This window comes from Oncorhynchus mykiss, chromosome 25, assembly GCF_013265735.2.
Source record: "Oncorhynchus mykiss isolate Arlee chromosome 25, USDA_OmykA_1.1, whole genome shotgun sequence".
NCBI classification, from domain to species: Eukaryota; Metazoa; Chordata; class Actinopteri; order Salmoniformes; family Salmonidae; genus Oncorhynchus; species Oncorhynchus mykiss.
The window spans coordinates 36,314,713-36,338,883 of record NC_048589.1 but is presented as its reverse complement, the minus strand read 5'-3'; the positions used below and the strand labels follow the sequence as shown (position 1 = coordinate 36,338,883).

General features: G+C 41.1%; 2 protein-coding genes and 1 non-coding gene across 5 annotated transcripts in view; 1 reads left to right on the top strand and 2 right to left on the bottom strand.

The window, feature by feature from the left end:
* The window catches only part of LOC110504237 (otoferlin), a 44,815-nt gene extending 31,362 nt beyond the window's left edge, over positions 1-13,453 (top strand). The window contains exons 30-42 of the mRNA XM_036963030.1: positions 1,118-1,227; positions 5,798-5,935; positions 6,647-6,784; positions 6,975-7,102; positions 7,347-7,517; positions 8,111-8,271; positions 8,518-8,660; positions 8,890-8,978; positions 11,145-11,243; positions 11,345-11,586; positions 11,835-12,013; positions 12,252-12,352; positions 12,885-13,453. Of these exons, the coding sequence (XP_036818925.1) occupies positions 1,118-1,227; positions 5,798-5,935; positions 6,647-6,784; positions 6,975-7,102; positions 7,347-7,517; positions 8,111-8,271; positions 8,518-8,660; positions 8,890-8,978; positions 11,145-11,243; positions 11,345-11,586; positions 11,835-12,013; positions 12,252-12,352; positions 12,885-13,065 (1,880 nt within the window). The 3' untranslated portion in view covers positions 13,066-13,453. The remainder of the gene's footprint in view (positions 1-1,117; positions 1,228-5,797; positions 5,936-6,646; positions 6,785-6,974; positions 7,103-7,346; positions 7,518-8,110; positions 8,272-8,517; positions 8,661-8,889; positions 8,979-11,144; positions 11,244-11,344; positions 11,587-11,834; positions 12,014-12,251; positions 12,353-12,884) is intronic.
* A 1,485-nt stretch (positions 13,454-14,938) lies between these two features.
* On the bottom strand, positions 14,939-15,011 carry trnaa-agc. Its single transcript has one exon. It is a non-coding gene; the product is annotated as a tRNA-Ala (tRNA).
* Positions 15,012-16,457: 1,446 nt separating this feature from the next.
* Positions 16,458-24,038, bottom strand: LOC110505846 (microtubule-associated protein RP/EB family member 3). Of its 3 annotated transcripts, none has more exons than XM_036962842.1 (7): positions 23,906-24,038; positions 22,233-22,356; positions 21,741-21,886; positions 21,358-21,559; positions 19,758-19,900; positions 18,966-19,118; positions 16,458-18,582 (listed from the first exon to the last, which is right to left on the bottom strand). In XM_036962842.1, the coding sequence occupies exons 1-7, from the start codon at positions 24,035-24,037 to the stop codon at positions 18,514-18,516; spliced, it is 969 nt and encodes a 322-aa protein (XP_036818737.1). In that variant the 5' UTR covers position 24,038; the 3' UTR covers positions 16,458-18,513. The 3 variants fall into 3 exon arrangements, with proteins under 3 accessions (XP_036818737.1, XP_036818738.1, XP_036818739.1); XM_036962843.1 differs by having other exon boundaries at positions 21,403-21,559; XM_036962844.1 differs by lacking the exon at positions 23,906-24,038 and adding an exon at positions 23,581-23,750.
* Between the last annotated feature and the right edge of the window lie 133 nt (positions 24,039-24,171).

Genomic DNA, 24,171 nt, shown 5'->3' with positions numbered 1-24,171 from the left:
GACTTTAGTGGCCTCTCCAATGACCATGAGACTTTAGTGGCCTCTCCAATGACCATGAGAGTTTAGTGGCCTCTCCAATGACCATGAGACTTTAGTGGCCTCTCCAATGACCATGAGACTTTAGTGGTCTCTCCAAAGTTACAAGGATGAAACTTAGAACTAATATGAAACAAACAATAACTGCTTTGGAATTATATGACATTGAAATGACTTGTTACATAGGCCAATGTAAACTAAATCCAAAGCACAAAAAGTAGACAACTTATAAAAAACTAAATACATATAGTAAATGAGCTTTATAAAGTCATGAAAATAATGTACTTACAGATCTAAAAATGGATCCAATCATCCTAGAAAGCAATCTTTGTTGGATGAGTCGAAAATACTCCCTCCCCCCTTGAGAAGCCGTCTTTTATGCTAAAGCGATGAAATTAAAGCGATGAAATATGTTTACAATGTAATGTAGCGTGCTCGGTGCGTTCCGTCTCTGAGCCAGGTAGTAGTAGTTCACATTACACATAAAAGGTTCTAGGCCTTGCTTTGTCCCACCCGGGTCAAGTGCATATCCCTGGAAAGCTTATCTCATTGGCTACAGTACTGTCAAGGTGCCATAGTAGCCAATCCCCTGTGTAATGATTGCAGGCAACGTCATATTTGTGAGGCGCAAAGATATAGTCACTCCGTGGACATTCGATGTTGTCATTAAGTCATACATCATCAGGTAACATGGCAATAGGCTAGATTTGCTCCTACCAACCTAACGATTCATTTGATACCCCCCCATGTTGTAACTCAAACAAAGACCAAATCGAAGCTTACCTTGTAAGATGTTTGCTGTTTGGTGAAAACATTGTTTATCAATAACGGTAGGTCACAGGCAGACAAATAATACTATGGGGACTTGACATTTATAAAAGAAGAATACAATGGGAAAGCGACCACGTATACTTTATTAGATCAAGCAATTCTTTAAATAAAATAACATTGGGTGTTAACTGTTATATTGTTGTGACATGAAATAACAGAATTGCAAATCTCCTGGATATTGGTGGGGCTGTTCACTGACTCCTCCCTCAATTCCTCACCCCTCACCCCTTGTTCCCTGACCTATACTCAGAGATCAAACCTGATGACTCTCCTGTCAAAGGAAAGAAAGGAAAAGGAAAGGACAAGAGGAGGCCTGGAGACATGCCAGAGAAGAAGAAGCACAAACTCAATGAGCTGCAGGTATGTGGCTACTCAATACCACCCAGCGAGCAAAACTGACATTGCCTTCAGAAACTATTCCTACCCCTTGACTTACTCCCCATTTTGTTTTCTAACAGCCTGAATTCAGAATGGATTAAAAATCTATACAATCTCACCCATTTACACACAATACCCCATAATGACAGTTAAAAATGAACAAATTTATAGAAAATGAAATACAGAAATATCTAATTTACATGAGTATTCACACCCTTGGGCCAATACTTTATAGAAACACCTTTGGCAGTGATTACTGCTGTGAGTTTCTGGGGAGTAAGTCTAAGAGCTTCGCACACCTGAATTACAATATTTGCCCATTATTATTTTTCAAATTCTTCAAGCTCTGTCAAGTTGATTGGTGATTATATGAATATATATATATATATATTTATATATATCATTTTTCAACTAAACCCGCCCCCCCCCCCCCCCCCTTCGGAGGACAAAAGTAGCTTTTTTTGTTTTTAGTTTTTTTTAATACATTTTACATACATGGTACTTGTATATACAGCATTCACATAACAAAGATATTATATATACATACAGTACACTGCATTCAGAAAGTATTCAGACCGCTTCATTTTTCCCACATTTTGTTATGTTACAGCCTTATTTTAAAATTGATTAAATTGTTTTTTTCCCCTCATCAATCTACACACAATAACCCATAATGACTAGGCAGAAAAACAGATTTTTAGAAATGTTTGCAAATGTATTAAAAATACAAAAATGAAATATTACATTTACATAAGTATTCAGACCCTTTACTCAGTACTTTGTTGAAGCACTTTTGGCAGCGATTACAGCATCAAGTCTTCTTGGTTATGACACTACAAGCTTTGCACCTGTATTTGGGGAGTTTCTCCTATTCTTCTCTGCAGATCCTCTCAAGCTCTGTCATGTTGGATGGGGAGCGTTGCTGCACAGCTATTTTCAGGTCTCTCCAGAGATGTTTGATTGGGTTCAAGTCCGGGGTCTAGCTGGGCCACTCAATGACATTCAGAGACTTCTCCTGCGTTGTCATGGCTGTGTGCTTAGTGCTTAGGGTCGTTGTCCTGTTGGAAGGTGAACCTTCGCCCCAGTCTGAGGTCCTGAGTGCTCTGGAGCAGGTTTTCATCAAGGATCTCTCTGTACTTTGCTCCGTTCATCTTTCCCTTGATCCTGCCTAGTCTCCCAGTCCCTGCCACTGAAAAACATCCCCACAGCATGATGCTGACACCACCATGGTGCCCAGTTTCCTCCAGACGTGACGCTTGGCATTCAGGCCAAAGAGTTCAAACTTGGGTTCATCAGACCAGAGAATCTTGTTACTCATGGCCTGAGAGTAATTTAGGTGCCTTGTGGCAAACTCCAAGCAGGCTGTCATGTGTCTTTTACTGAGGAGTAGCTTCCATCTGGTCACTCTACCACACAGGCCTGATTGGTGGAGTGCCGCAGAGATGGTTGTCCTTCTGGAAGGTTTTCCCATCTCCACAGAGGAACTCTGGATGCTCTGTCAGAGTGACCATCGAGTTCTTGGTCACTTCCCTGACCAAGGCCCTTCTCCCCCGATTGCTCAGTTTGGCCGGACGGCCAGCTCTAGTGTGTGTGTGTGTGTGTGTGTGTGTGTGTGTGTGTGTGTGTGTGTGTGTGTGTGTGTGTGTGTGTGTGTGTGTGTGTGTGTGTGTGTGTGTGTGTGTGTGTGCATGCATTCGAAAAGTATTCTTACCCCTTCACTTTTTCCACATTTTGTTACGTTACAGCCTTGTTCTAAAATGGATTACAAATATATATATCCTCATCAATCTACCCACAATACCCCATAATGACAAAGCTAAAACAGGTTTTTAGAAATCTCTGCAAATGTATTAAAAATAAAAAATAGAAATACCTTATTGACCGAGGTATTCAGACCCTTTGCTATGGGACTCGACATTGAGCTCAGGTGTATCCTGTTTCCGTTGATCATCCCTGAGATGTTCCTACAACTTGATTGCAGTCCACCTGTGGTAAATTCAATTGATTGGACATGATTTGGAAAGCGAAGGTGTCTGAATACTTTCTGAATGTACTGTACACACACTGAGTATATAAAACATTAAGAACACCTGCTCTTTCCATGACATAGACTGACCAGGTAAATCAAGGTGAATCCAGGTGAATCCAGGGGAAAGCTATGAGTCAGTGTAGATGAAGGGGTGGAGACAGGTGAAAGAAGGACTTTTAAGCCTTGAGACAAATGAGACATCAAATCAAATCAAATCAAATTTATTGATATAGCCCTTCGTACATCAGCTGATATCTCAAAGTGCTGTACAGAAACCCAGCCTAAAACCCCAAACAGCAAGCAATGCAGGTGTAGAAGCACGGTGGCTAGGAAAAACTCCCTAGAAAGGCCAAAACCTAGGAAGAAACCTAGAGAGGAACCAGGCTATGTAGGGTGGCCAGTCCTCTTCTGGCTGTGCCAGGTGGATATTATAACAGAACATGGCCAAGATGTTCAAATGTTCATAAATGACCAGCATGGTCAAATAATAATAATCACAGGCAGAACAGTTGAAACAGGAGTAGCAGCACGGCCAGGTAGACTGGGGACAGCAAGGAGTCATCATGTCAGGTAGTCCTGAGGCATGGTCCTAGGGCTCAGGTCCTCCAAGAGAGAAAAAGAGAATTAGAGAGAGCATACTTAAATTCACACAGGACACCGGATAGGACAGGAGAAGTACTCCAGATATAACAAACTGACCCTAGCCCCCCGAAACATAAACTACTGCAGCATAAATACTGGAGGCTGAGACAGGAGGGGTCAGGAGACACTGTGGCCCCATCTGATGACACCCCCAGACAGGGCCAAACAGGAAGGACATAACCCCACCCACTTTGCCAAAGCACAGCCCCCACACCATAGAGGGATATCTTCAACCACCAACCTACCATCCTGAGACAAGGCCGAGTATAGCCCACAAATCTCCGCCACGGCACAACCCAAGGGGGGGTGTCAACCCAGACATGGATTGTGCATGTGTGGCATTCGGAGGGTGAATGGGCAAGACACAAAATGTAAGTGCCTTTGAACAGGGTATGGTAGTAGGTGCCAGGCGCACCGGTTTGGGTCAAGAACTGCAACACTGCTGAGTTTTTCACGCTCAACAGTTTCCTGTGTGTATCAAAACTGCCCAAAGGACATCCAGCCAACTTGAAACAACTGTGGGAAGCATTGGAATCAACATGGGCCAGCATTCCTGTTTAACGCTTTGACACCTTGTAGATTCCATGCCCTGATGAATTAAGGCTGTTCTGAGGGTATAAGGGGGCGGGGGGTGCCACTCAATATTAGGAAGGTGTTCCTAATGGTTGGCATACTCAGTGTATATACATACATATACATACATACACATGCACACACACTGTATATACACGTTGCTAGACAGCCATTTTCAAGTCTTGCCATAGATTTACAAGACGATTTAAGTCAAAACTGTAACTAGGCCACTCAGGAAGATTCAATGTTGTCTTCGTAAGCAACTCCAGTGTAGATTTGGCCTTGTGTTTTAGGTTATTGTTCTGCTGAAAGGTGAATTTGTCTCCCAGTGTCTGTTGGAAAGCAGACTGAACCAGGTTTTCTTCTAGGATTTTGCCTGTGCTGTTTCTTTTTATCATAAAAAAAACCTTCATAGTCCTTACCGATGACAAGCATACCCATAACTTAATGCACCCACCACCATGCTTGAAAATATGAAGAGTTGTTTTGTTGTGTTGGATTTGCCCCAAACATACTGTATGACGCATTGTATTTAGGACAAAAAGTTCATTTCTTTGCCACATTTTTGCAGTAGTACTTAAGTGCCTTGTTGCAAACAGGATTCATGTTTTGGAATATTTTTATTCTGTACAACCTTCCTTCTTTTACTCTGTAATGTAGGTTAGTATTGTGGAGTGACTACAGAATTGTTGATACAGCCTCAGTTTTCTCATATCACAACCATTAAACTGTAACTGTTTTGGCCTCATGGTGAAATCCCTGAGCGGTTTCCTTCCTCTACGGCAACTGAGTTAGGAAGGACACCTGTATCTTTGTAGGGTGTTTTGGTACACCATCCAAAGTGTAATTAATAACTTCACCATGCTCAAAGGGATATTCAGCGTCTGATTGTTTTCTTCTTACACATCTGCCAATTGGTTCCCTTTTTTGCGAGGCATTGAAAATCATTCCTGGTCTTGAGGTTTAATCTGTGTCTGAAATACACTGCTCGATTGAGGGACCCTACAGATAATGTGTGGGATACTAAGATGGAGTAGTCATTAAAAAGTATTGAACACTGAATGACTCCATGCAACTTTTTGCAACTTATTTTGGCTTGCCATAACAAAAGGGTTTGAATACATTTCAGCTTTAAATGTTTTATTAATTTCAAAAATGTTCTACAAACAAAATTCCACTGTGACATTATGGGGTATTGTGTGTAGATCAGTGACACAGAATCTCAATTTAACCCATTTTAAATTCAGGCTGTTCAAAACAGAAGTTTGGGCAAATACTGTATAGTCTGTTTTTGTATTTCCTCATTAGGTGTACCCCAAGGAGTTGGAGAAGGAGTTTGATAACTTTGAAGACTGGCTTCACACCTTCAACCTGTTCAGAGGGAAGGCCGGAGACGACGACGACCAGAACATGGCGGATGAGGACAGGATTATTGGCAAATTCAAAGTAAAACCCCTTTTACACAGAGGGCCTTACCTTCTTCTTACCTTCTTCTTTGTCGGTGACGGAAAAGAGAAGGAAGTAGACTGGTCTCAGATCTTCTTGTGCTGTACATTAGATTATGCCATAGTTGTTCAATGACTATAGGAGTTGTCTATTGGAGTTGTTTATAGGAGTTGTCTGTACATTAGATTCTGCCATAGTTGTTCAATGACTATAGGACTTGTCTATTGGAGTTGTCTATAGGAGTTGTCTATTGGAGTTGTCTATAGGAGTTGTCTATAGGAGTTGTCTATAGGAGTTGTCTGTACAGCATACAAATATCTGGAACCAGGTTAGGAAGAAAATGTACTGAGCATACAGAGTCCATTATTTTGTTGAATACCACACCCCACCCAATCCTAATATAGTGATGTGACATGACATAACAGAGTTGCATGCAAAGGGTAAGCCTATTTTAAGGGTTTCTAAAATCCCATATGGGAAAAATGAATAGTGGAAAAACAAATAGAACCATTTCCCTGTTTGACCGCTAGGTTTTATGGGTATTATGACACCTCCACTGTGGCTCTCTATTTCAGTTGAATGTATCCCCCCCTATCCAGAATCTAACACAATTATACATGTCTGTTTGTGTTTCAGGGCTGTCTGTGCATGTACAAGGTGTTGGACTAGATGTGATTGTATTAACGCTGTGTGAATCTGTTTGTGTTTCAGGGTTCTCTGTGCATGTACAAAGTGCCAGTGTCAGATGAGATGCAGAGGGAGATGGGCTTCGACTCCAACATGGGCATGTTCCAGAACATTCCAACCAACGACCCAATCAACGTTGTAGTCCGGGTCTATATCATCAGAGTATGTACACAACACAACACAAAACTACACTTCACTGTCTACACTTCACTACACTACACTGTACTAAGTACTACTTCCAATCCTAAATGTCCTAATTAATCTGGGAAGCTACAGACAATGGACTATCCTGTGATTATTAACATGTAATGTCTTGATTGTCAAATAAAACCAAATAAACCGTTTTCTAAAGGCAACGGATCTGCATCCAGCGGATATCAATGGAAAAGCTGATCCGTACATCGCTATCAAACTAGGAAAGTCAGACATCAAAGACAAAGAGAACTACCTCTCCAAGCAACTCAACCCCATCTTTGGCAAGTAAGTGGAGAAACTCTTAATGCAACAGTTCGTCCATTTCCACTAACATTCATGATGAATGAATGAATTCTTAATAGCAAACGAGCTAGCCAAGTAATTTACTCTGAAGACTGGCGCTGCTTGTGTAGTTAGTTATAACTTGTATAGTTATAGCTTGCACATTTAAAGTGTAAACATTTTGAAAATAATAACCATAAGTTATGTCCAAAGACTTAAAAAATTTAATTTATTTTGAACCCATCAGATCATTTGACATCGAAGCCACATTTCCCATGGACTCTACACTAACAGTATCCGTCTATGACTGGGACTTAGTGGGCACTGACGACCTGATTGGGGAGACTAAACTGGATCTGGAGAACCGTTACTACAGCAAGCACAGAGCCATATGTGGCCTCCCATCCAAATATGCCGTGTAAGTACTATTACAGTAGCCTGACGACTGAATTCTTCCGCTGCTCTGTCGTTCGCTATATACTTTAGTCTGACACTGACATCATTGAAGTCATTTGTGGTAAACGAGGGGCACGAGGGGCGTTTTACAAAACAAAGTAATCAGTGATTGGATCGTCTCTAACCAATGAGAGTATCAAAGCCCGTGATGAATTCTCAAACCGCCACTTCACACACGTGTGTTCTGGCCCTGGAACAATCAGACAGCCCCAAATGTGTTTGTATCGGTGAAGGGTCGGTGAGGTACTCAGATCCAGACTCATTGCAGGGAAGAAATTAATGAGGTCATGGCGTAGCGTTTGGCCAGAGCAAGGAGTCTGGGTAGCCAGACAACTATTACAGCAAGCACAGAGCAAAATCTGGCATCGCATCCATTTAGGTGAACCCTCTCTTTTGCCTAAAAATATACGTACAACACAGGATCCTGTACATGATCCAATTCAGGACTGACCTAGGTAAATAAACCATACATAAACCATACATGAATAAATACCCAATGTCTTAGAACTGCATACAATTTCTTTGTCTCCATCTTTATTTTTTTGGTCCCTGTAGCCATGGCTACAATGTGTGGCGGGACCCCCTGAAGCCAACCCAGATCCTGGCCAAGCTGTGTAAAGAGGGCAAGCTGGACGGGCCCCACTATGGCCCTGGAGGACGGGTCAAGGTGGCCAACAGGATCTTCATGGGCCCAACCGAGATCGAAGATGAAAATGGTACTGTATGGAGGACAACACAACAACATTACCTGAAATGCTTTTCTACTCTCACCTGTTGGTTACTGTACCCCCAATCATATTTTTCTCCGCCTGGCTGAAGTACCCCGTCATGTACAACTGGTCATATAGGTGTATATTCTTATGAGCTTTCCCTGTGGGTAGGCTAGGTAGTACTCGACTTGTCTAGTACCCCAGGTTGACAACTACTGCTGTACTGCCTGTCTGGGTTGGTCTGTTCCTTAGGTCTGAAGAAGCAGACAGATGAGCACCTGGCCCTGACGGCGCTGAAGCACTGGGAGGATATCCCTCGGGTGGGCTGTAAACTCATCCCAGAACATGTGGAGACCAGGCCACTCCTCAACCCTGATAAGCCTGGCATCGAACAGGTACTGTAGGACAAGGTTGCCTTTAAGCCTGTGCTTGTTAAATGCTCAAGTGCCTGCTTCAGTGTTTCAAATGATCCACCTGGCGAAGGTAGTAAAGCCAATATAAAGTACAGTAAAGTAAAGATGACACATTTTCCATGTGAATGTAGGCCTGATTGATTAGGTTTGATTGCTGTGTAGTTGAATTGTATCTCACCCCGTGTTTATCTGTGTGTTTCTCTTTGTGTAGGGGAGGATTGAGATGTGGGTGGACATGTTCCCCAAGGATATGCCTGCACCTGGACCGGCCATTGATATCGCACCCAGAAAACCAAAGAAGTATGTTCTAGTACAATGTAATGTGCTTTAAAAAAAACACTTAGTAAGAGAATTTGAAATGTGAAATAAAAGTTATGAGGAATGTGCATTGTCGGCAGGGTTAGATATCAGTAATACACTGTATATTAGTGGGGCGAGGGTCAGCTGTTTGTTCACCCGCACCCACCCAGTATTGCTAATAACCCATCCGCAACGCCCAACTATATGTGATAAAGTGAAAATCTGAGGCCCTCATCCGACCCCAACACTCTAACATAGAAATGCGCTGTGGGCTTTTTTTGACAGGGGACACTGGTTTTTTTGCCTGATTTTTATACATGTTTCTGCTTATAATTTCCAACATTTTGGTCGTCACCTTGTCTATAACTAGATACATGCAGCTTCTCTCCTGTCATTATATGGGGCGACAGGTAGCCTAGTGGTTACGGCGTTGGGCCAGTAACTGAAAAGTTGCTAGATCAAATCCCCGAGCTGACAAGATAAAAATCTGTTTTCTGCCCCTGGACAAGGCAGTTAACCCACTGTTCCTAGGCCGTCATTGTAAATAAGAAGTTGTTTTTAACTGGCTTGACTAGTTAAATTAAATAAATGTGTTTCCCTGGAAGACGAAATAAACCCTTGCTCACCACAATGTCATAAATCTCTAAAATTAATGTTTCAATATAGTTGACGTCTGTAAAGTTTTCTGCTTTTTTCGTGGATCCAAAACGTCTAGGGACCGGGGAGAAGAAAAAAACCCAGGGAAAGATTTTCAGTTTGACTGGTTTTAAGGAAAGTTGTGAACATGGCCCAAAATGTTTCTGATAAGATTTCATTTCAGCTTGAATGCATATTTTATGTGGTTGAAATACTATCAGCTTTTATGATGATGATAAAGATAGCGCCTCATACAGATTTTGTAGGGCGCCTTTCCTTTCAATCATCACAGATAACATAGACGGCACTGCTACCATCCTCTTTTACCACTTCACCAAATCATTACTGTTCTGACCTTCCCTTCTCCTTATTTTCAACTCTCCATTTCGCAGCTTTTCTCTTATCGAATTAAACATGGTCCTTTTTGCTTTTTGATCCATGGATCGACGTTAACTTTCTCGGCCTGTTCCCAAAAGCATTTGGCGATTGGTGTGTAGGCTATTTGGTGCGCATACAGATAGACCCTAAAGTTTAGGCTTACACACTAGATACCCTAAAATAATTAAAGAAAAACCTCAATGTAGCCTATAGATATATATAAATTGCTCAAGAATTCTACATTAATGGGGTTTTAATGTATTGTTTTCTCTTTATTCAACCTGCCATCCACCCGCCCTTCATCCACACAATATTTCAAGACCCTAAACCCGCCGCCCCGCGGATATAACCACGGGAACTATGGATTATGAGTCAACCCACACGTCACTACCATGGCCGGCCCGCTCATTAGGCAGGATTAGATTGAGGAGGGCGGCCTTTTCTGAGCTAAACTGACCAAGATGCACCTCCGACAACAACACATAAAACCTCACAGAATTTTGCCCTAAAACAATTACCATTTCTCTAAACCAGTGGCATATGGGCTTTTTAGGTGAGCGCCAATGGCACCTTTTGATAAGCAGTGCCTACTTTGTCAAAGGCAGGGGCGCAAAATATAAATCTTGTCCATTCCCAGCGTGCCTCTCCAGGGTTCTGTTGGAGAGGTGCATCTCTGCAGCGCTCCACCAACGTTCTGTCAAAAAATGGTCTAACATAAATCATATAGGTATAGGATATGGTAGAAAGAGTATGTGGCCTTTTCTGTAGCCGACAGGCTGGAGATATAATGTAATGACAATGTAATGAGACAGACACTTTTGACATCATGCAGGTTTCTCCGATCACATAGCCTAACCTAAATGGTGCCCAATCAAATAAAAAAAATCTACTTTTTTGGTTGCTACATGATTTCATATGTGTTATTTCATAGTTTTGATGTCTTCACTATTATTCTACAATGTAGAAAATAGTCAGAATAAAGAAAAACCCTTAAATGAGTAGGTGTGTCCATACTTTTGACTGATACTGTATATATATCAGTCAATTCACAATTTTATATGATAAGATATATCACATAACAGAGATTTTAAAAACACAAAAAATGCAACAAAAATGTTACTGTGCCTCACTGAGCTGTTTGGTCGTCGGCAGGTTTGAACTGAGGGTGATCATCTGGAACACAGACGAGGTCATTCTAGAGGATGATGACATCTTCACTGGAGAGAAGTCCAGTGATATCTTCGTGCGGGGGTAAATAATGTTTTCTTTGAAAGTATGTATGTTTTTTCTAACTTCTGGAGGTGTACTAAATATTAAAACCATGTCTTCTTCTTCTTCATTCCATTCAACAGCTGGCTGAAAGGTCAGCAGGAGGACAAGCAGGACACAGACGTCCACTACCACTCCCTGACAGGGGAGGGTCTCTTCAACTGGCGCTTCATCTACCCCTTTGACTACTTACAGGCCGAGGAGAAGATCGTCATCTCTAAGAAGGAGTCCATGTTCGCCTGGGACGAGACTGAGTATAAGATCCCTGCTCGTCTCAACCTACAAGTCTGGGATGCTGATCACTTCTCTGCAGATGACTTCTTAGGTGGAGTGATTTAATTTCCTTCTACTAAACATTCACCATAATGATTTTCTGAGCTGTAAATGTTGGTCTTTCTATGAATTTAACATTTCAGACTAGGGCTACTTTTTTATATTGAATTTGTATTCTGGGACATGGAAAGTACTGTTGTGGCAGTCATAACAACAACATCAACATAACAACAACAACAACAGCTGAGAGACCTTTATGCATGTCGAATAAATATGCCTGATATTCTTGTCTTTTCCTAGGCGCCATTGAGCTGGATCTGAACCGTTTCCCTCGTGGAGCGAAGACAGCCAAGCAGTGCTCCATCAACATGGTGCTGAACGAACAGGATATTCCCATGGTGTCCATCTTCAAACAGAGGAGGATCAAGGGCTGGTGGCCCTTCCTGGCCAGAGACGAGAATGACGAGTTTGAACTCACTGTATGTAGTGTGGACTGGATTAAACACAGTAAACTATGCACTTGACAAAATGGTGTCTTTGATTAAACAACGCGTGACAATTGAGTTACATTGTGAAGAAACTAGCTGAGTTAAAGACTGAACAGAGGTCAGTTTGGAAATGTAACAGATCAGTCAAAAGATAAAGAATCACTAGACCTCCTTTGTATACTGTATGAACCCCAGTGTTTTGGTAGTGATGTTGTTTGTGTCTTTGCAGGGGAAAGTGGAAGCAGAGCTGCAGCTGATGACTGCAGAGGAGGCTGAGAAGAACCCAGTAGGTGAAGGACGCAATGAACCTGAACCCCTGGAGAAACCCAAGTAAGAGCACTGTTCACCTACCACTAAGCTAACAATTACAGTGTCAAATGTTGGAGCCAACTCAATGTATTTCAACGAGGAAGGTGCATTGGAGTGGGAAAGGGACAGGAGCATGAGTTTTTTTGCGCTAAAACAGGTTGCACTTAAACAAAGCTCTACCATGCGGTCGGAACGCACCCTCGTCAGAACGCACCCTTGTCAGAACGCACCCTCGTCAGAACGCATCCCTAATGTAAAGGTCCATTTGATTAAAAGACATACAAATGATGGAATAGAGAAGGGGTCTTTTATGAAATTGCTTTGACTAAGTACTGGATTTGAACAGGGATGATCATACTGGCCAATACAGAGCATCAGCAGTCCAAGTACTAAAATAGCCATTATTTTTGCCATCATTTTTATGGGTTTGTTTATATTTACAGCAAACCGGACCTGTATCTTAAAGTCATATTTGGTAATTCTCTGTGTCTCTGTTTGATGGCCTTATAAGGCATTAGCGCAGTCTAACCGACCCTGTCTCTCTCTCTCCCAGCCGTCCAGACACAGCCTTCCTGTGGTTCCTTATGCCTTTCAAGGCCATCAAAAACCTAATCTGCAACCAGTACTTCTGGCTCACGGTCAAGTTAGTTGTAGCCCTGCTGCTAGTGCTCATCCTGGGCCTCTTCATATACAGCATGCCTGGATACATGGTCAAGAAGCTAATGGGGGCTTGAGAAGTGAAACATCTTTAAAGGGATAGTTACTCAACAACATCCAAACTCAATAATATATTCAACGTCTTGTTTTCAGTAACAAGCATCCCCTCTTCTCATGGAGTCCCTGTAACGTTGTTGCTATTTGACAAGACAATCGTACACACACACCATGTTTCGTTAAAAAAAGGTAGTAGTAAGCATTTGAATATTATGGGGTTGCAAAAAAGTTTGATCTACAAAGTAAAATGTTTTGTTTTGGTGTTCCTATTTTGTTCTTGCTTGAAGTCATGTATTAGTCTTGGTTTGCACTGACTGACTTTTCTGTGGCTGTTGATATTGTCTTTGTTTAACAGTGTGAAGTATGTAGTATTTTACATATAATCTGTTTTTTTGTGAATAAACTGAAAAGAACAATAACTTAGTCTGTTTCTCTTTGTCACTCCATGCATCTGAATCCAATCCATCTGGATCCAATCCATCTGGATCCAATCCATCTGGATCCAATCCATCTGAATCCAATCCATCTGAATCCAATCCATCTGAATCCAATGCATCTGAATCCAATCCATCTGAATCCAATCCATCTGAATCCAATCCATCTGAATCCAATCCATCTGAATCCAATCCATCTGAATCCAATCCATCTGAATCCAATCCATCTGAATCCAATACAATCTGAATCCAATCCATCTGAATCCAATCCATCTGAATCCAATCCATCTGAATCCAATCCATCTGAATCCAATCCATCTGAATCCAATCCATCTTAATCCAATCCATCTGAATCCAATCCATCTTAATCCAATCCATCTGAATCCAATCCATCTGAATCCAATCCATCTTAATCCAATCCATCTGAATCCAATCCATCTGAATCCAATCCATCTTAATCCAATCCATCTGAATCCAATCCATCTGAATCCAATCCATCTGAATCCAATCCATCTGAATCCAATACAATCTGTTTTCAGAACATCTTAGCAAGAAATGAGGCATCAGTATTATGGATCAACATTTCAACAGGAAGGCTGTGTCTGGACTGCTGGATGAAACAAATAAGGGTTGGTTAGGTAGACTGCAGTAAAGTTAATAATACAATTGAAAAATAGCTTGTGGTACAGTAGGTTAAAAAAATTTGGACCTACCATAAACATGTATGGTTTAATAATTATCTCTCATTATCATCTAATAATGATCATGACTAAATATGAGACATTTGGAGTCAGTTGAAATGTTGATCCATAATATATATAGCCTTCAGTGGAGTGCATTGTTTGGTGTATCTAGATAAGCAAACGTTGTACAACGCTGCCCATTGAAACTTCACTGGGTGTCTGAGGGGTTCTTGACTGTGAAGGTGTACGACATTGATGTGCTGTTAGGTTTCAGCCTTTCACATCGGACCCGGGTATAAATACTATTCGAAATTATTTCAAAATTCAAATACTTTGTCTTGAATGGGGTTGCCTGGCTTAGAATAGTCGCAAAACTGAAAACCCACCCATTTGGTATTCAAGGCAGTCTAGATCAAATTAGTTCCAAGTATATGATCGATTTTAAATAGTATTTGAACCCAGATATGTTACACATAGATATGTATAACTTACTGTGATTTTATTGGAGTGTATTTGGTGTGCCTTGAGTATCGAGCACACAGTGCTGTTCAGTATTGAATTAAGGATTTTGTTCCGATTTGACTGTTTATTGTGATTGTCCCACAACCAACAAAATAATGGACCTATTGAAGAAAACGTTTTGTAGATTAAAATCCTTTCGTTCTGAAGGTTGATTTTCATACTTGATGTAGTAGTATATAATACGTATTTTAATTTAAAGTTAGAGTAAACTCATAAATGCGCTTTACATTCACTTGCTCTCTCAAGAAAAGCTTTGGAGGATGCGGGCATCGATCCCGCTACCTCTCGCATGCTAAGCGAGCGCTCTACCATTTGAGCTAATCCCCCAGATAAGAGTTATAGGGGCTGTGTAAATACAACAGCTTGCCAGTGTTGTGTCGAATTAAAACAAAATAGATTGTACGCATTGGGTAGAATGAAGATTCGACATTCATACCCGACATTTTCTTTTTACATGTATTTTGCTTGATTGATCTACGAAAATAATAGAAGACCAATGCTATTCATTTTTTTCAACGCTGCAACACTTTGTGTGGAACAATAATGCCCTTTACAGTCCTTGGATGGAAACGCACTCTTTTTTTGTCCCTACTAATCTGCGCAATGATTTATATAAAAATTATGGATTTACTTGACAAAATACATGTCTCTCCGCCCTAACAATGGGAATCGTTGTCCACAAAGCAGCACGACGGACTGTCTAGCTCCCGTATATCCTTAATTTGGATTGGTGGATAAATCTCACTTTTGTAATCCTGTTTTGAATATTCGATGGAGGTTGTTGATGTCAACAATGGCGATAGATGCTATGCTACTAGCCTCATAACATGAATATGCATATAACCATTTCGAGACAACTCCGATATACGTTTTTTCTCAATGTTGATGGATATCACTTGTCTTACTTATATCATCAGTACACTCGTCACAATTTAAGCGTTACGAAACTTATATTCGATCAAATAAACCTTACAAGCATTACACTACACACGCAATAACATCTGCTAACCATATGTGACCAATAAAAGTAGATGTTTAGCAAATTAATGTATTTGCTGACCAAATTCAACCTCCATACAAAAACTCCTTGCTTGGTATGCGAAACAACGAAAATACGCCATCTGCTGGAGGGAGACACATTTTCCGCAGAGTTGGGCCTTTCTTCCTCTTCCTCTGTTTCGACTGTTTTGAAGCCACCGCGCCTCCATCTTGGCACTCCCCCACCATTGTAAAAAAAAAAATGTGGAAGCTAAATGCATTAATCAATGTCAACATATGTTTTGGCGCCGTTTATTCTATTATAAACACCTCAATGCATACTTTTACATTGTATTATGTGATCTAAGCATATATAAAAATGGATTTAAAGTATAATTTTTTGAAAGTGTGGATGCTACTGTCCCTTACTACAACCAAAGAATACTTAAATACACATAATTTTGTCCTTGAAACATTTAATTGAAATATTGTAGAATTCCATTCATTCATATGGAGGACTGCTCCTTCGGAGTGCAAATATCACTGACCAGTGGCTTCAAAGCATCTCACTGGCCAACACAGAGCATCAACAATCCAGGGTTTCTATACATAATTTATTCTACCTGTAGAGCAGCTGACCAAATTAGGCAACTAGTTTACCATATTAGGCAATATTTTACTTCTGGGTTAACAGAGATAAGGCCTACCATTGAGAGTGGGGCCCATAGAAGGGCCAGTGGGCTCTTTCCATGGTTTTCTGTGCCCACAATATTTTAGCCAAACAGAAATCAACAACAGTATTGTAACAGTTTATTTCACAATCGTTTGTTTATTTACTCAATAAAACTCAGAGATGAGAGTTATGCAGACAGCCAGAGCACGTGAGAGAATGCAGGTCAGATTCTATTGCAGATGGCTGTAGGTTTGCATTGACAAGGCAGTAGTACAGGGGCAAATGAGTTCTATTCCTTATGATGCTCATGATGACCAGCATCATTTTGAACTGGTCATAGACCCCTAACTAACTCAGTCCATCCCAAACGGCACACTATTCCCTATTTAGGACTCTACTTTTGATATATTATTATTCTTTATCCAGCTACCAGTCACTTTCTCCTATTCCCTGCCTACAGTATATGTACATATCTACCTCAAATACTCAAGAATCCCTGCACATTGTACATTTGGTATTAGCACTGACCCTGTATATAGCTTCCTCTCTTATTTCTTAGTGTTTTCATATATTTTGATTACTGCACTGTTGGGTACAGCACACAAGTTAAGTATTTCACTGTACTAAAACTTAAACTTGATTTGGGACGCAACCTCCTGACTTCCTCGTTCTCTAAACTCAAACATGAAATTAGTAAGACGACTCATTACAGCTGAGCAATATGTTATAGCAAAAAGTAGAAACACAGCAAAATTAGCAGCAGAAACGTAATATGATCAAATCAAAGTAAATCATTGTTTTCAGGCTCTTTTAAAAACAACACATTTTTACAGTTAAATTAAAAAAACAATTTGCTGCCATAGTCAGCCTACATAGTAACTCAGGTATTGTTAATACCAAATGAATGTTAAACTCATTATACATAATAAATACCGTGGCATGTACCCAGACACTTCTATTTGAACATAATATCTCCACATAAATTAGTTTATGAATATATCGCCCATTCCCTGTTAATTTATGACATTCTCATGTTCAAATACAGCTAATCCAGAATGAGTACAGTCAAAGAGCATTGGTCATCTCCTATACCTAAATGATTATTTCTGGACCACTTTCTGTTATGAATTTTCCCTTGACGTTACTACATGCCATCAACTGAAACAAAAAGCTTAAGCCTTTTCACTACCATGAGCATACGCTATAGTATTGTTTAATTTACATACATTTTGCACCAATTATTGTACCGATAGTAGTTAAAATCCAAATCAATAAATAAGAAAGTAAAAACGAATTAAATATAATTTGTTGTCGTAGGTGATTTTGTTAGTCTATTTTGGGACTCTTGTGGTACCCTGTAATACAATAACATGCACAAGGTGCTTTCTACACTCCGGAATAGAACCAAAATGAGTTTTAGAAAAAGCGTGAGTCAAACCAAAAGACAAACAAACAAATGCATTCAGACATCTACCTTATTTCAAAATCTTTCCTTTTTTGTCATATTTACAACTCTGAATGAATTGTGCAGGCCTAACACCCCCATTAATATCACCTTGGTTTGGGTCATTATTCTGTGTTACTATGTACCATGCTGGAACGACTAGGATATGTTCTGTTATTGTTGCTGCTACTGTGTCATTGGGGAGGGAGCGAGGGGTAGCTTATGAGATGTAGTGGTGTATGTACAGTACATTGCAGAGGGGGAAGGAGGAGACACACATATATACATATGAAAAGAGATAGAACAAGTACAAGAGAGGGGCAAAAGAGAGGGAGAGGCAAAGAGAGGCAGAGAGAGAGAGAGAGAGAGAAAGAGAGAGAGAGAGAGAGAGAGAGAGGGGGGGGATGTGGATAGACAGAAGGGTTTAGAGGAGGGAGAGGGAGATGTGAATAGACAGAAGGTATTAGGGGGGATGTGAATAGACAGAAGCTATTAGAGAAGGGAGAGGGGGATGTGAATAGACAGAAGCTATTAGAGGAGGGAGAGGGGGATGTGAATAGACAGAAGCTATTAGAGGAGGGAGAGGGGGATGTGAATAGACAGAAGCTATTAGAGGAGGGAGAGGGGGATGTGAATAGACAGAAGCTATTAGAGGAGGGAGAGGGGGATGTGAATAGACAGAAGTTTTAAGAGGAGGGAGAGGGGGATGTGAATAGACAGAAGCTATTAGAGACTCAGTATTCATCCTGGTCCAAGTGGGCCTGTCCATCAATCTCGTCATCATCTGGAGCAGCAAAGCCGTCCTAAAATACAGATATCATCAAATTTACAGAGAATGTTGATGATAACCCACAACCCTTGTATACTTTATAATAATATGAGTTCATATTTTATACATGAGAGGGGTAGAGCCAATTAAGGATAGCTAATTGCAATTGCTATCTCTAGTTTAAAAAAAAGTTGGCTATTCTATACTTTGGGCTCTGTTCAATCCGTATTTCGGAAGTACAGATTTACAGCGTGATTGAAATCTAAAGGCAAACTTCCCACGTAAACGCTGCTTAATTTGTCTCAAAAGGAAATTACCTTGACATTTCTATCACGCAATCTGTAAAGTTTTAGCGATACAGATTTAATAAAAGCCCTTAGTTTCAGTGTTGATCAATGTACAGTATATGAGCGGTACCTCTGTGGCGTAGAGAATGTCCATGATCCTGGATAGGTGAGGGTTGGTGTCACTCTCGTGTTCCTGACAGATCAGCTCAATGTCTCTCAGCTTACTGAAGTAGAAATCTCTCTCCTTCTCTAGTCCGTCCACCGTTAACTTCAGCTCCATCAACTACACAGGGGAAGAGAAGAAAAGCTTGTTTCAAACACACAGGGAATGACAATGTACATGTAGCACTCACTGAGTAGTGTTATGTTAGTAACATACTTAAACTGTACTTATATTTAGTTTCCTAATATGCCCCAAATATATCCTTTATTGTCTACGTGACAACAGTAAGAAATTAGGATGCCAACTCTAGTGTGAACTTACACATTCTAAAGACCAAAGCATGACTTAGCCCTGAGATGTGGGTGTAGGCTACGGTCAAGTCTCAGGGCTAAGCATGACTTAGCCCTGAGATGTGGGTGTAGGCTACGGTCAAGTCTCAGGGCAAAGCATGACTTAGCCCTGAGATGTGGGTGTAGGCTACGGTCAAGTCTCAGGGCTAAGCATGACTTAGCCCTGAGATGTGGGTGTAGGCTACGGTCAAGTCTCAGGGCTAAGCATGACTTAGCCCTAAGATGTGGGTGTAGGCTACGGTCAAGTCTCATGGCTAAGCATGACTCTACTTGCAGTAAATAAAACCTGATAACTGAGGCAAAACGAGTATACGTTCATTTGTATTGAATACTGTCAGTACTATAGTCATATGGCCCATTAGTTTACTTGACCTATGTAAAGGCCTCCTTACCCTCCCTGGGACTCTACCTGTTGATTTAGCTCCAAGAGTTCCGCGTCAGTTCCCCCGTTCCGCGTCAGGGCCGGGGCCTTTCTCACATGCACAGTAGTGTTCAGCACCCTCTGGGGCGTGGGTAGGATCTTGGGCACTGTGGGCGAGTGCCTCTGGGGGCCTGGAATAATCAGATAGTGTTAGGCCTAGGTTCCGTCCGTGTCGCAGATCCGTGGTATAGCACGATCTAAAGTTAAAGGCAATGTTCCCGCGTTCACAGAGATTCACGGTAAACGCTGCATATGTCGGCTCAATCGGAAAATGACCTTTACGTTTCCATCGTGCTATACTGTGGATCTTCTACAATACAGATTGAATTGGGCCCTTAGAACAGTAAACCTGCACTGCAACACTAACATTTAGACCAGGATTCAAACCAAGGTCATTTACAGTGAAAGTGGTCTCGGAAAACGTAGGAGGGAGGAAAATGCCTTTAAAAAGGCGCATTGTCAGATGTCTAGTGCAATGCTCTATAACGAGCCTTGGATTGAATCCCAGCCACATTCATAGTAAATGTAAACAAAATACTATTAAACAAACAGTAAACTAAAAGTAGTCAAAACACTAGTAAACATCTTGAACAAATGCTAATTGTTTGTCATCCCATGCGTTCAAAGCTATGGATACAACTACAGCATTTCAATGAGAACCCATGTTGAAAGAATACCATCATGTTTTGCCTGTGGTGTAACCAATGACAACCATGTTGAAAGAATACCATCATGTTTTGCCTGTGGTGTAACCAATGACAACCATGTTGAAAGCATACCATCATGTTTTGCCTGTGGTGTAACCAATGAGAACCCATGTTGAAAGCATACCATCATGTTTTGCCTGTGGTGTAACCAATGACAACCATGTTGAAAGAATACCATCATGTTTTGCCTGTGGTGTAACCAATGACAACCATGTTGAAAGAATACCATCATGTTTTGCCTGTGGTGTAACCAATGAGAACCATGTTGAAAGCATACCATCATGTTTTGCCTGTGGTGTAACCAATGACAACCATGTTGAAAGCATACCATCATGTTTTGCCTGTGGTGTAACCAATGAGAACCCATGTTGAAAGCATACCATCATGTTTTGCCTGTGGTGTAACCAATGAGAACCATGTTGAAAGAATACCATCAGAGAACAGTGGGTTAACTGCCTTGTTCAGGGACAGAACGACAGATTTTTACCTTGTCAGCTCGGGGATTCAATCCAGCAACCTTTCGGTTACTGGCCCAACACTATAACTACTAGGTATGAAGGGTCCCAAAGGGGTGACACAATTATCAATTCACTACATGAAGGATCACTAGAACAAAATGTATTTATAGATTGGAAAATAATGTCTTTGTGTTCATCAAGTCTGCTAAAGGTACTGTGGAGATCACAAGAATCCCTGACAGTCACTCACAGAGCTACCTTTCCTTGACTGTTTCTAAAATGCTGTGGATCGTGCAGTGCACACACACACAGAGACACACATACACACACACTTGCAGAGCGCTGTGAGTGTTTTGAGCCATCCAAAGCTCAATCAGCGAGACAATCCCATTCAGAAGAGGTAGAACCATTCTGTTGGGTTACCTGCAGGGCCATGAGTTCTCTTTGGTCTGTGGGAAAAGTGATCACCTGGATTGGGGGCGGGGTTCACATCTTGTCCCTGTCTGGCCTGTAGCGGGTCATACTCCTTCCCATCATAGTTGGCGTCAAAGAATTTCTTGAACCACTGCACGAACTCAAAGTTATCCTGGAACTTCCCTTTTACCAGCTTCTCCACGGGAATTATCTGTAGGAATAAGAATACAAGTTAGAACATGTTTTTCAGAGATGACAAATCTTTCCATTGAAGAATCTAGCTGCAAGCCCTTACACGGCTGCAGTCACAATTCGTTCGGGACACTACTTCTTTCAGTATATAAATGATTTACAATGCTTTACAGATGATGATAAATAGATAATAGCCTGACTTTGTCAACGCCCATCCTCTTGAAGGCAGCCTGGAGAACCTTGAAGTTGTGTATGAACTCGTGTTCCAGCTTGGCCTGGAACTTGACCTTCTTTAGAAGGACACAGCCTGGAAACAGCATGTCCATGAACTGACAGTACGCTGCCCCTGAAAGGTAGGGGGGGGGGGGGGGGGCATACTGCTATTAAACAACACAATGTAAACATCATCTCATTTACTCATCATTTGAAAGGGTTTGTTGAGGTCCATGCCGACAGGCAAAACCAGTTGAAATGATGTCATCACAACCAAATTACAACCAGTGTAATGACGTCATTTGAACCAGATTTTCACATTGGGACGGGGAAAGGACCCGTTCATTACATTAATTTGGGAGATGAGATGAGGGAACAATGGCTATGTTGTCTGAGCCAGTTAATATATAAGGAACCAACAAAAAAAAGAACCCCAAAAAAGTGATCAATGACATCAAGAGGACTGGAGAAAATCATACCCGAGCAGAGCTGTTCTATCTTGGTGTAGGTGAGGTGCAGGGAGTCGTTGAGCCAGGCCAGCATGTCATGTCGGCTCAGGGTGTCACAGGACACAGACGTAGCGTGCACATTCACTGCCATCCTCTACAATAAACAATAATAAAAACATGGCAAAGACGTTCAACTGGGCAGCAATTAAGCTTCCTAGCTTAATTCCTTCCAAACTTCCTAGCTGTTTTGCAATGCTGCAAAACATAAATTGAATTGCGTGGTTAAAAATACAAGAAATTACTATTGTTCACCATTCAAGGAATAAATATGAAGATGAGGGTTCGTCAGAAAATCATCAAAGAGGGCTTTGTTCCAAAAGTGGCTTTAACATGGTCTACAAAGCCTGCCTACAGGTATTTATCAGCAAGATTGTATCACTACAATACAGGAATATAAATATAACTTATGCCTAAAGTTGACAGTATAAGAGTACACTTTCTGGGCTAGTTTGATGTTGCAGGAGTCTTTTATTTTTTATTTTCAATCTTCTGTTGTCACAATAATCCTCTCAGATTAGACAGAATGTCCTAGTGCTTGAAAGAAGCAGCACAGACAGGAAGGACACATCTGGCCCTCCATTTACACAGAGGTAAATCTGTAAATCTGTCTTTCTGCTGTTTTAGGAACAACAAACAATATTTACTAGGCTACGATTCTAGCAACATCTGAAATGCAGAAACAGCAATCTCACATATTATCACTACAGAGATGTCTGGCACTGATAACCAACCAGAAATATTGGTTTGACCCAGGATTTGTGGCAATGTGTAGAGGAATATGTATTTGATCACCACCTGTGTAGAAACGAAAAGAAAAAGCAGTAGCACCCCAATATGGTGCATATTTATATGAAATTCAAAGTAAAGCCTTATAATGTATGAATGATCAGTCTGTGCCAGCAAAGAAGAAAGTCTTTCCCTATTTCTGCCCTTGCTTTCAGCCTCAACATAAATGATTACATAGCGATATACAATACGTGATACAATACGGGCACCAGCCCTCCCATGAGTTTGCATTGAATAGCACTATCTGTCAAATCCCACGCGGCTGCACAATTAGGTAATAGCCTATAATGGAAAGTAGTCCACCTGCCGTAAACGGTTTTATAGAGGGCTGTGTGTAGAAGGTAATTTACATCAGCGTGTATAATACAACAATCATTATTGTATTGTAAAAAAAAAATGTACAACCATAAACACAACAGACTATCGTTCGAGGAGGAGTCGATTTTATTCTCGTCTCTAAAACCTATTCTATTCTAGGCCTTTGAACGGTACGCGACCTCACTCTAATACATTGTTCACAAAATGTATTTACCTGGGTTTTAAACGCGGAAATGTGCTATTTATTGCATACCCAGAGAACAATACATTTGTCCAATTTGCATTTGGTGCAAAGAAACAAAACCCTGCAATGTTAGTTGCTAGGCTATCCAAACGGTCGCCCGGACCCCCTCTGCAGGCCTCCCCGAATAGACACACACACAGAGACAGAGGACTGTCACTGTGAAGAGAAATATCCTCACTGGATGAACAAGAGACACTTTATTTTCTTCTGAAACGCTAAATGCACCTACAACATGTCTTACTTGCAACGGCAAATGCAGTGTTTTGGCTATAGGCCTAAAGTCATTACTACTCACTGTATTCAGACAGCTATCTTTCTCTGTTGTTATTTCGCTGGCAGTATTGCTATGCTCCAATCCTCCGTTGTGGTTGTTGCCAGAGCTCCTGCGCGGTGCAGTGGTTAGTAACGGGCCGCCCCCCCCCCCCATCGCTACCGACGCCCAGTCTGCAACAATCTGGCATTTATTGCGCATGCGCCAGACTACATGCTGTTGGAGGCGCTTCTACCGTAAATAAATCAATGGAATGTTGGTCTGTTATAGGGAGCAGACTCACTAGCCTA

Bases quoted from the DNA above. Each gene is read 5' to 3' on its own strand.
- LOC110505846 (XM_036962842.1), bottom strand. From the start codon at position 24,037: ATGGGGGGGGGGGGCGGCCCGTTACTAACCACTGCACCGCGCAGGAGC. The intron at 21,560-21,740 runs GTCAGGCTATTA...TTATTCCTACAG, and splicing joins AGAGGATGGGCGTTGACAAA to ATAATTCCCGTGGAGAAGCT. The intron at 19,901-21,357 runs GTAACCCAACAG...TGATTATTCCAG, and splicing joins GAGAACTCATGGCCCTGCAG to GCCCCCAGAGGCACTCGCCC.